General features: G+C 42.2%; 1 protein-coding gene across 1 annotated transcript in view; it reads right to left on the bottom strand.

The window, feature by feature from the left end:
- The window catches only part of Abca13 (ATP binding cassette subfamily A member 13), a 436683-nt gene that overhangs the window by 213595 nt on the left and 210005 nt on the right, over positions 1-13083 (bottom strand). Inside the window, exons 37-39 of the mRNA XM_028891010.2 lie at positions 12156-12336; positions 9763-9981; positions 2334-2530 (exon numbers count right to left, since the gene is read on the bottom strand). Of these exons, the coding sequence (XP_028746843.1) occupies positions 2334-2530; positions 9763-9981; positions 12156-12336 (597 nt within the window). The remainder of the gene's footprint in view (positions 1-2333; positions 2531-9762; positions 9982-12155; positions 12337-13083) is intronic.

Raw genomic sequence — 13083 nt, forward strand, 5'->3', positions numbered from 1 at the left:
AAGAACAGGGAAATTATAATCCATTAATCTAACCCTCATCCATCATCTTTATCAGCCCCCACTCAAAGTGGCAGGAAAGTTAGGAATCCAATCTCAATTTTTAATCAGTGCCCATAAACTGCATTCAGTGTTTTCCATCAGAGCTTCCCATTTTCACATTACGTGCCCTTCTTCTGTTCTCGCAAAGGGCATGTAGGTAAATGGAGCAAAGAGGCTGAAGGAAGAGTTACAAGTCGGGGAGAAGAGGACTTATCCTCTTCTGACTGAAACCAAAGGACACTGTCCTCTCACCCTCGGCATTTGTAGCATGGGCAGGGACTCCCTAAAGGAGTCAGACCAAAGTGTTTCATATTCCATGCCTCCTGCTTATATGAGGAATTCTGGCTGCAGACCCCCAAAACCCGCCCTGGCCTCCAGCAAGACAGCTCCAAGGGCAGCATCTCTCACAAGCTCTGGCTCCCTCTCAGTGTTGCAGCTGTGCATCTGGGAAGAGTGAGAATGCCAGTCCCTGATGCTTCCTGAGGGCCCGGAGCTCTCCTCAGCATCCTGACCTCCGAGCCAGCTCCATAGACAGGACCTAAACTCTCCCCATGCAGCTGTGCAATCCAAACCAAGAACATAGGAGTCAGCACAGCACTATCTGCTGGCTCCCTTCTCAGCTCCTCAATCTGGGTTCTCCTTCTGTAATTCCTCAGAACTTCGAGAACAGAACTGTTGCCTATTTGCTGAAGAAAAGGGCGGGCTCTAGATTGTTCTTTTCCCCTCATTTTCTTCTACAGCAAATCCTGATCTCCCCCAGGAAGTTGGAGTTTTAAGTCAAGCCAAAGTAAAGTCGTACTAGGAAAGAAATAGAGGGCAAAGGGGAAACATTATGTAAGATTGTGTGTAACCTTGCCTCAGAAGTGTTTTGATAGTCCTTCAACACTGAGATGTGCTTCACTGTTCCCCATGTTCTGTTCAAAGAGCATTTCCATGTAAACTGCTTATTGCAATACTTCCTACCTGTCTGGAGTATGGAAACAGTCAGAAGATAAAAAGCAGCATTTGCCTATCCAATGCTTGAGATGGCAAATGCACATATTACAGAAGAAAAATGGACCCTCTGAGACGGAGATATGTTTCCCTCTTTGTCAGTCAGCTTTGTCTAGAGAGGTGAGACTGCCAAATGTCCATCTCATCATGCCTCAGCTTCCTTCTGTAATAGAAGGTGCTACCATTTTGATCCTGAAAACCTTCCAGTGGTCTACATTTTAAGGGCCTATTTGCCAGCCTGATATGCTAATGGGAAGTGGTAGGACCTTCAGGAGATGAGGCTTCCTAGAAGGAAGTTAGGCCCTTAGAGCATGTCCCTCCTAATCTCTCTTTGCTTTTATGCCATCATGAAGTGATCATCTTACCCCATCTACCATAATATACTGTACTACCACAAGTCCAAAGCAAAAGGACTTCTGTGGCTAGCATTAATTGTCAACTTGAATAGGCTAGATTCTTTTGAGATGAGAAATCTCAATTCAGGGATCACCCACATCAGGTGGGGTCATTGGGTATGATAGGGAGGAATTGATTAGAATGATGATTGACGTGGGAAGGTCCAGCCCACTGTGGGCCCCAGAACCATCCCTGGGCAGGTGGGCCTGAGCTGAGTAAGATAGCAAGACAGGAATTGACCCAGAGAGTGAGTCAGCAAACCATGTCTGTCCATGGTTCCTGCCTCTAGTTCCCTTCCTCCAATTTTCTACCTGCAGTTTCCTGTCTTGAGTACCTTCTCTGACTTCCTTCAATGATAGATTATGACCTGGAAGTATATGATAAAATAAACCCTCTCTTTCCCAGGGTGCCTTTCATCTGAGTATTTTATCCAGGCAACAAGAAAACAAACTAGCATGAGGACTAGACACTCATTTACCAGAAGCTTTGAAATTAGGAGCCCAAACAGTCTTTTTCTCTGCTAAGTTAATTATCGGCCACAGCAGTGGAAAGTTGACTAACTGAGGAAAGTTTTTCTTTGATGACCTCTAATTGCATCCTTTCATCTTTCATGCTTCTAAAAGTAGAATAAAGTCTGGGCAAAACCAGTTTTGAATGATATCACCTATAACTCTAGCTCATTGACTGTATCACTGCCAATATTGAATTAAGAGATCAAATACAAAGTAGGTGTTCTAAGTATTATAATATATTAGAAAGCAAATGTATCATAAAGTATTAAAATATCTTACTTATTCTGAAACAATATCCTGCATCCTCATTGTAATACGACTTGCTTCACACACACAATGCTTCTCAAGCATAGCATTGCAGAGAGAGAAAGTGGAATGAGTCTCACCACCTACCTTCCCGGTACTTGAGTAGAATGTCCCAGAGGCTGCGACGGGAGCAAGGGTCCACCCCACTGCTTGGCTCATCCAGAACCACTGTCTTTGACATGCCCATGAAGGCAATGCCAATGGAGAGTTTCCTCTTCATGCCTCCAGACAGAACTCGAGCCGGCTTGTGCTGGTGCTGAGTTAGCTCTACTTCATCAAGAGTTCTGGAACAACAAGAAAGTCCTCATTCTTCTGCCTGAACACCTGAAAACTTTACTCTGGCTTTCATGTCATGTGCAAGGGCTGACTGCGCCTGAGGTCTTTATAAACTGTGCAGGGTTCTTATGTCAAGAGTTAGGGGTGCTAGGGTGCATCCTAGGCACAGTAGCATTGGACTGATGTAGATAGATATAGATATGGATATGGATATGTATATAGATATGGATACGGATACGGATACGGATACAGATACAGATACAGATACAGATACAGATATAGATATAGATAGATGGGCACATGATATCATGTCATAATACCAAGCATGATGTTTGTCATGGTGTCTGCAAGGCATTATGTGCGGAAAGCACTTTGGTTGACTCTCTAGAGAAGCATCTCTCTTCTTGTCACTCAGGCCTCCTGCAAAGAAGGGACCTGAATTCTTCTAATACATATGGAGAACAATACATTAGCAGAGGCAAAGCCCCAGGGTTCACCAGAGTCCTTTAACTTGCTGGCCCACTGTGCATGAAATTTTTATGGCCCCATCTAACTGACTATATAATCAGGATTTTTGCAATGCTGTCCTGTGCTGAGTAGAAATCATCAATTATCACTAACATTAGAAAAAGTCTCCAATTTTCTTTCAGTCTTGAGAGTTCAAGATTTTAGAAAACTAACAAAAAGACTTTTTTGTATTTGTTATTTTTTAAACATTTTTCATATATTTTGATCATATTATTTTCCCTTTCCCAACTCCTCCAAGATCCTCCCCACCTCTTTCCTCTTTACCCACCCAACTTCATGTTTTCCCCCTCTGTAAAAAAAAAAATCAAAGTAAAGAAAGAAAAAAAATAAAAAGACAAACCAAAACAAAATTTAAAAACAAAACACACAAAAACATGGAGTCCATTTTGTACTATAGACTGTGTGCAGTAACGAAGAGACTCTGAAGCACTCAGACTTAAATGGGACATCACACCCCTGCCATCAAAGTTCAGGGAACTATGGGAAAGAGGAAGTAAAAAGATTTTAAGAGCCAGCAGTGGTGGACAACTCCAAGGAAACAATACAAGGTGGGTCGATGCACATATGAACTCCCAGAGACTGTGTCTGCATGCACAAGTTCGATCCAGACAAAATCTCAGCATGAGGAAGGAAGAGTGGACACAAAGCCCCACTCCTAATCCAGAAGTTATTTGTTGTCGATAGCTTCTGGGAGAGGGGAAAGTTTGTGTTCTTCAATGGAGTAACACTGGGTAGTCAGCTGTACTCCATGGCAGCCATCATGCTCAGTAGCTGTCCAGCAAAAATGTGGTGTTTATTCCTCTTACTATGAGCCCACCCTCTTTGCTCACATAATTCCAACACCACTATGCTTTAAAGGCCTTATATGAGTTACTTACTCTCATTATTTACTTTAAGTCTTTCTGTTTTAACCTTCCCTAACCAGTGAAAGTGGAGCCCCTCCCTGAGCGGCTGGACTGGCCTGCTTAGCACTTCCTGACAACCTACAACTGAAAGGTCACTGCAGCGAAGGAGGAGGCTGCTAGTCAGGTGTGTGAGCACCACCAGGGCTCTGCACAGCTGAGCTTCAAGAACACTTGGCTCCTGGAATGCTTCCAGGTTCCTAACAAAGTAGCAAGTGAATGACAAGGACTTCTTTGTCCAATGAATGAGGACAATTTTCTTATCAGTTTCATTCTTTCTGCCTTTTTTGCCTGACACACAGAGAGTACTCAAATCAGCTTCTTACTGTCTAGTTTTCAGCCAAAAGCTAAGGCAGTTTGTGTTTAATCCAAGGCTCAAAGTATGTGTCCTGTTTGGTACATCTCAGCCTAATCTCAGGCAATGACAGCCCCTGTTCTCCAGGTGTAGCCATGGTTTAGAAGACCCCGGCAGGAAAGAGGATAAAGAATGGTTCAGCAAGTGCCTGGACTCTGTAATCTCCTAACACCTTTCTACATGGACCATTCTAACACAGTGAAGGCCATGGGCCCATTCTGCTCATTTGAGGGTGCATTAATAATAAATGAGTCAGCAAAGAAGATGGACAAGAAAATAAGTTTTTTTAAAAACTGTGAAACATTTTCAAACTTGCCTCTTCTGATTAGATTTCTAACATACCAAAGTGCTTCCTGTTTGTCTCTTCTATGGACAGCACTCAGGGCCTCTATCATATGTCTGAGAAGCACTTGTGGATGGGTCCTGTTGATGAATGTATCCATGGCATTTAAATCAATGAATATAATACCAGCTAATGTCAATGGAGTCAAAGGACTTGACTCCTCTCCAGATAAAGACACATTGCTAGGACTTTTGGTCTCTTGGATATTGTCTGAGGACAGTATATGAAAGCTGCTCTCTGGGCTAGAGGAGGAATCTATGGCAAAACCTGATTAGTCCTAGCCTGCTGGTTTTAGGGAATGCTCATAGGCTTAAAACAGACATAACTATCAATGAAAAGGAAACCACTTGCAAACATTGCCCAAGTGTTATTATCTGTTGTTTTGGGTTTTTTTTTCCTTTGATTTTAAAAATCCAAAATTACTCAAAGGCTAGTGTTTTCCTAATTATGGAGGTTTGGCAAATCAAAAGAAAATGGATAATTTCTGATTAAATTAAACTTCTGATTTCTCATAAGAAGGACAAGAAATCTCCCTAATAAGAACATCATTAAGCAGCACAGAAAGGGAAAAAAAGGTTTTTTCTAATCTCAAGTCCCAATTATGTGCCAAAAAAAATGTGTTTGGAAACTTCTTTTCAATCATCCATTCATTTATACAGCAAAAGTTTATTGAACCCTTAAAATGCATGGCACCTGTCACCTTCTAAGGGTAGAGAAATAAATCAAATTTTGTCTGTGATTCAAGAAACTCAGAGTCAGGTGGAAAAACCAGATAAGAAATTATAATAAATACAAAGAAACTAAGTCCTAGGTTCTGCCGGAATGCCCTCTGACTCTAAAGGAAGTAGCAGAAAGAGTCGGCCAGATGGACAGTGAGATTTGGCAAGGTGGCGAAGTTTGAGCAGTGTGTTACAAAGAATGTTGTAAAACAGTTGCCAGGACTTGTGGGGGGCAGGGCAGGGAATGAATGACATATTCAAGAAACAACAACAAATCCTATTCTTGCAGTAAAGGGGAGGCCATGTAATGAACCCTGAGTAAGGTAGGTGAAAAGGGCTTGAGTCAGGTCTCCTATCCATTGTAAATCCTCTATCTTTCTAGGTCTAGATGTACAGCAGGTGACTCATCATGACTTACAGACCATCTTCCTCCCAGTTTCTCTAAAACTGCCAACCTTGAAGCCCAGGTCACCAGAAACTGTCACCACTACTGATATTGCGGTTGTATGCCAACCCCAGATGTGCTTTTAGTCTGTCCTGTTCCTCAGTTTACTCCCTTGGGATTCTTGGGAATTTAGTATACAATGTATTGCCTGGCACTGGGAGTTTTGTTTAATAACTTACAGCTTCTAACAGCATCATTGTTCACCTGTGCAGCGAACTTTTGTTCAAATCCATATGTGGCTATGTAAGTGTATGTTTATGACTATGTGTACATGTAGAGAGCGCTTATTATGTAACCCAGGCTGATCCTGAACTTACTACACAACAGAGGATGACTTTGAGCTCCTGACGTTTAGTCTCCACCTCCCAAACTTGAGATGACAGCTGTGGTGGACAGTTCACAGCTTATACACTCTTAACTGTTAAATAATGCTGAAAGTGAATAGAAGTTCCAGACACTCTGCCTTGCCCTCCACTGCCTTGTGTGCTGCACCACCTGGACTCTCTGGAGAGAAGGTCTTCAAGTTCTTCCCAAGGTCCCTTCACTGCCCTGTAACCAGCAGGGTTGCATCAAGCAGTCTCCTCTCTAGTTCATCAAATCTTTCATTCTCTGCTGGACCACTATCAGCAGTGGGCAGATAGGATGCTACAATTCCTATCTTCATACCATCCTGTAACCTCATTTTCCCAATGTGGCATCATTCTAGTTCTCTGCTCCCATTGGGGAGGGAAAAAATGCTATTGCCATATTCTCTTGCCTTCTCTCCTTAAATGGCTCTAGAAAGACCTCCATCCCCAAACTTTTCTTTTGAAGGACATTAATGGTGTCTGTGTAGTAAAGCAAAGATCAATTATCTGTCTTCATCTCACTGAACTCTACACAGAATTAAGGTATTAATGCCTTCATCTCCCTTAAGGGGCCAGGTTCACTCTTTTGTCTTTCTCTTTCCCTGCTGCCACTCTCTTTTGCCTGGTTCTTCCTCATCTGACACCATCATCAGGTTACCGTAGACATGGCTCCATCCGTCATTCTCTCTCTGCTCTGCTTCCACATCCTGATCTCATTTTACACCAAGATAACCTGTCCCCAACCTGAGTTCCATAACGTTCACTGGAATGGTGTGTGGTAGCAACACAACAACAGTATTTCAATCACTCCAGGTTCAAAGATGTGCCTCTCTTGGCTACTCTTGTCTTCCTCAGATCAAAGGAGGGGCAGAACAATCATCATCTGCCTCTTGACAAGTGTTCACTCCAGATATTACAAGATCTGCTACCTCATTTGAGCTCTCGTGTTAATGAATTCAAACCTTAACAAAAACAAGCTGTGCTACAGATCACTAATCAGAAGTATGTTGGCTCCAAATCAGATGTTTTCAGTCTTCCCTCCCTCTAATTGAGAACTACTGTCCTAAAACATGATCTCATTCTGATTGCTTTTGTGTAAATTGGCTTTGTTGCTAGGTAACATGCTGTGAATTGATAACTGTTAAAGGTTGCCTAGCACCCAAATAAGAAAATGAAGCCTATGTTGCATTGTCAGGAGCTTGATTTAAGCCCCTAGTCACAATCACAGTATAATTTTCAATGGCCCAACATACATACAAATTTTCAAATTAAATAAGTATGTAGACTCTACATTTAAATATATATATATATATATATATATGCATATATACTTGACATAAAAGCAAAGCACTTATTATATTGGGGGCAGAAGAGTGCTAGCAGGAGAGGGAGGGGGCAATATAGAGCAATGGGTATGAGTATGAGCAAAGTCCAATGACAAACATGTATGAAAATGTCACAATGAAATCCATCATTTTGTATGGTAACTACAAATACACAAAAGAAACTTTAATTGAAACAAGTGACCTATGTCTTTATAGTACAAAGGAATACATATCATGCAGCCAATTGACTATCTAGTATATATGTAATCATGCAAACAGTTATTTCATATCAAGTACTAACTCAAGCTTGAGATCGTTTTTAAGTGGTATAAAGTAAGCTTGTTCTCTGTACAGTCAAGAGATAATTGTTACTTACATTATTTCTGCTATCATTCACTCTGAAAAGATATTATGAGGTGAACAGAGAATAGCATTTTACAGCAACATGCCAATGGGGTGAATTGTGAGAGAGAAGGAAATGGAGAAAGAAGCATCTAAACAAACTTTGTGGTGCCATATGCCACTTTCCACAAGGGCTCTTGTCCCTTGAGGATCTTGTCCATGACTTTAAATTTTATTTGCATTTGACCCTCAGAGAGTGAGCATCTGTCCAGGGGGACATTTGATTTGTTTTACATATGCCCTTGTCATAGCTGGTGTCTAAACATAGGCAGCTATCTCAAGTTGAAATGATCTAAATGCTGATCTCTTCCAAGAGTGAGCCAAGGAAACCTGGGCAGCAGTGCATTCCTCTGAAGCGCTCTGTCACTTCCTCCTGAACCCTTGCACTGAGAGACTGTCAGGGGGAGCTGCACAGGGATTTCCCCGGATGCTCTGCTTTCACATCCTAGCCCTGAGGCATATGTGAATTCCCCGTTCTGGGTATGTGAGCTTGTCTGTTCTATTTCTAACAAAAGAAAGCCCATAACACTGCTTTGCTCCATCAGTCTAAAATCTTGTGTATAAACCTAGACAATTCTGTATTAGAAGATGGCCTACTCAGTTAAGACTTCAGAGAAACATGCTTCTGAGGAAGCTTTCACAAGGAGCCAGTGTTCCCTCACCCCCTTGAGATCTCTACTAAAGGATGCTAGGGGACATGCCTTGACCACATTTTAAAGCAACTGCCACCTATATTCATTAGACTCATTGATCATAATTGGTAACAAATAATTTTTGCTTCTCAGAACATCGTAATGTTCACAGGGCTGGGTATGCTGTGGTCAAGGCAGTGGCATTAAAATGTCCTGGAAAACCCTTCCTCCCCTGCTCAGATAGTGTAGTCATCCTAAAAACAGAACATCCTCTGTTCCTACATGCTGCAACCCAAGGTAAAGGCAGCCAAGTGCATTTGACTTGTAAGAGCACTAGGGAAGACCATCACATCCCTGTATGAGTTGCTCATCTCTCTGAGGATCAACTACCATGTCTGCAAATTGGAGACAGTCTCCATATTGTTCTTGGAAGATACCTTCAAGTGGGACCACAGCATGTTCTCCACTTCCAGAAGGTTCTTGGGAGACCTTGCTGGCCTACTCCCTCAGCACCCCTATCTGTTCACTGCTACAAAACAAATCTTCTCCATCACCCCATCCCATCACCTGCCTTGTCCTTAGTTTCCTATGTGTCCCCCTTTCCACTCATGGCCACACTCGTCCTGTGATGCAGCCCGTACTACTCTCCAGGCTGTGGTAGACTGGAATAATGTGATTTCTGCCTTTGTAGCTGTCATTCTAGGTTTGTGATTAGTGTTTCTTTCACCTCTGCTGGGATCCATGGGGAGGCAAACAGCAGGGGTGCTGCTTCCTTCTCTGTCTACAGTCTCTCCCAAGACTGTGTACCTGCTGTGGCATGGAGATATCTACTTTGTAGACCTCAGGCCAATGAAGTCCTCAGCTCATTCACACCTACGTGCCTGATAAATTTGTTGTTCCTTTGCATGCCATATAGGAGTCTTTCAACCCCTTTCCTTGTCTTCCTTTGCATTTCATTGATTCCAGATACACAAAACTTCTACCTCCTATCTAGCCACTCTTGCCATGCTGCCTCAGTTCCTCCCCCATTTCCAAGACAAACCATCAAATCTAGTTCTTTTCCATAAAAGCCTTCTCTAAAATCCCCAGGGCTGTTGGCTCTGACATACTTCTATATGCAAGATTCATCTGCTAATTTTTTTCTTCTCATACTTAGATAGAGCTGATAGTAAATATCTCTGTGTTCTTTTCCTGCAGGATGGGGCAAAGACAGGAAGAGGGAATAGAGAACTGTTTACTAACTTGTTGACTTGCTGCTGTAGCTCCTTCTTGGTCCACCAAGGTGCTTTTATGGAGGCAAAGAGCACTAGGTGTTCCCGCACAGTGAGGTTGTCCAGAAGAACATCCTGCTGTGGACACACTCCCAGCTCCTCTCTGACCTTGGACATATCCGTCTGCAGGTTCTTGCCATTTATCATGATGGTTCCAGAAGTGGGAGGGTAAAGCCCCATCAACATGGATCTGCAGAGAACAAAGATTCAGTACAAACACCTGGATGATCTGAGCTTCAGTGAGCCACTCACCTCCCAGGTGGTGTATGCAGCTTACAAGGAACTCACACCTTCTGCTGACCAGTTTTCCACATGGTCAATTAAAACATAAGGAATTCATGGGGACGTTGGTTTGTCCAAATGTGAAAGGTGGACATATGAAGGTGCCCTGTCTTCCAGGGGGTAAAGTATGATTGTAGACCTCTACAGTTGTGTCAGAGTTGGGTGAAAAGTCTGAGTGAAAGAAGGTAGGCTCAATTCCACTTATATGGAATTCTAAAATAAGTAAACAAATTAGCAAACAGTAGGTCTGTGGCCACTCAGGGGTCAGGGCCAAAAGATGACACCGAAATTTTGGAAGGGAAAAGAAATGTTCTGTCTTCACTGAGGTGTTTGCTCTGACATCAGACAAATATGTCAACCTTCACTGAACAAATGCATAAACACATCATATTGACCGTACAAAAATTATGCCTTACTGGGCGGTGGTGGCCCACGCCTTTAATCCCAGCATTCGGGAGGCAGTGGCAGGCAGATCTCTGGGAGTTTGAGACCAGCCTGATCTACAGAGCAAGATCCAGGAAAGGCACCAAAACTACACAGAGAAACCCTGTCTTGAAAAAACCAAAATAAATAAATAAATAAATAAATAAATAAATAAATAAATAAATAATGCCTTAAGAAATTCAATTAGCAAATCTTTGTTAAAATCATGCCCAAACCTATTTGGGAATACAATAAAGTCATAAATTTAATGATCCCTCAAGTATCCTTGGGAGTTGGTTCCACAATAGTCCCCTTACACCAAAATTTAGATACTCCAGTTTAGTGTACAAAAATGATAATACACATTCAGTCTATATAATTTTTCTATGCACTGTAGAGCATTCATATATTATATTTTTTTAATGAATGCTGACAAGAAAATATAATGGTACAAATTTAGGGCAGATGCAATATTTTTCAGATAGTTTTGATCTGTGCTAGGCAAATCTGTGGTCACAGAGATTCAACTGGATCCACTCTGTATGAGTCTCAAGGGCCTTTGTTTTAAATGGTAAAGACCCAGTTCAGTAATTGGCTCTCAGGCTCCAAGCACTGCAGTAAGTAAGAGGCAGGCACTTAAAATGACTCCAAATGTACTCCAAATCTCACTAAAAGACAAGTAGTTAGTGAACCCTGAAACATCCAGGACCTTCGTATCTAATTCTCATTGTTCTGTAAGACGGGTGCCCCAAGCTCCCCAGGAAGACATGCGCATTAGCAAACATTCGCTGAGTTATTACTTGTGTAACTCGTACATTCCGAATCTGCAAGTTCCAAGAAAAGAGAACTGTTTCAGTGTTTGAGGTACAAACACAAATACCCTACCCTCTTCTTTTGATTTGTCTCCAGTGAGAGCTTTCTGGAGCTCCACTGACACACTACTATTATGCCCTTCTCACTAAGGTTGAGACCACTTCCCCTTCATCCTTTTTACTAATCATACATTAGACCTGTGCACATCTGAGGAGAAAAAGAATAAGAAGTGATTTGCTCAAAAGAGACACGCGGTAATTTTTGCAGTTAGCCTTAAGTAAGGCACCGTTCCTCAGCCAGCTCAAGGCTATGGATATTTGAACTCATTTCCCTGCCTCTGAGGCTACATGATTGAATTTTTTAATCAAATTTGAAACTACTGGGTCAAAACCAAAATCCAGGACTTGGCAAGAAAAGAGTCAAAGGAAAAGAAGATGACAAAAAGAAAAGCAAAATTCGTAAGGTTTATAAAGAGGTCTCAGCTCTTTGCCTATAATTATTCAAATAAAATTGTACTTTAGCAGGTGTCAAAGGACTTCAAAAGCTTAAAGTAAAGCATGTTGGATTATTTGCAGAAAACAAAAGAAGTTGGGTGTATTACAAAATATCCATCCACTTCTCCCCTTGGAATCTACTCCAGGTCTAAAATATGATAGAAGACTACCGGGGGGAGGGGCTTTGGAGAGAGAGCTTGCTCTTTCCTCCGAATCACTAAGCTCCATCCTGAGATCAAAGCAAAATAAAAACGGAAGGAGAAGAAGGAAAAAGGGATGGAGAAGGGGAAAAGAAAAAGGGAGAGGAAGGGGGAGTGGGAACGGAAAATAAGTTTTTGAAAATGGGACATACATGATGGTTGTTTTCCCTGCACCGTTGGTTCCCAGCAAGGCCGTGATCTGGTCTCTGTGGAAGGTGAGGGTGAGTTCTTGCACAGCCACCTTGTGGCCTTCATATTCCTTGGTCACAGACATGAGAGCCACTCCTGGGGTACCTCCTTCCAGCTCTCCTGGGCCATTTTGCTGTGAGAAGCCTGTGTGGAGAACAGACATTCACCATGAAAAGATTTCAGGAGCCTGGAAAACAATGCCAACGCTATCAAATCATCTGTTCCTTTGGAACGGAGTCCTGGCTCCGGGAGGCATGCCAAGCACTTCCGCGGTCTTCATTACTGAAAACAGTGAGCAAGATGGGTAATGGCAAAATGCACTGAAGCCACTGACAACAAAGCTTTGATCTCTTATGATAGGAGAACCACTGCGTAAGGAAGCAAAAACAGATGCACACCAGGGTTTTGTAGACATGGGAGATAAGCAGGCTGTTTACACAACAGTGTCCACAGGAAATCTTCTCCTGACTTGGGAGTAGATAGAGGCTGATGGGATATATTCTGCATTTCCTAACCCATCCATAATCTACTTGGTTAATTGGAGTTTAAAATTACTTTCTAATATTCACCCAGAATACAAATCCAGCATTGCTGCTCCATGGTGGTCCATCTCCATTCACAGGGGCTTCCCTGTGCCTTGTGTCTTGTGCCTGGCCCTCAGGCAAAGGTCATGATGACATGCAGTGATTGACATGAATGATCCTGCTCTGCTATGTTTCAGAATTTTTATTGTCCTAAGAAAAGTCCCTGGTTTTAAGAAAAAATGATGTTCTTGTTCACAGAAATATCACAGAAGTTAGAACGTGTGAAATCATTTTGAAAAGTTTAAGTGTGTTATACTTGGCAGCTGCTTACCTTTCCTTTTAGTCTTCTTACACCTGTTCATTTTGA

The sequence above is a fragment of the Peromyscus leucopus genome, chromosome 10 (assembly GCF_004664715.2).
Source record: "Peromyscus leucopus breed LL Stock chromosome 10, UCI_PerLeu_2.1, whole genome shotgun sequence".
NCBI classification, from domain to species: Eukaryota; Metazoa; Chordata; class Mammalia; order Rodentia; family Cricetidae; genus Peromyscus; species Peromyscus leucopus.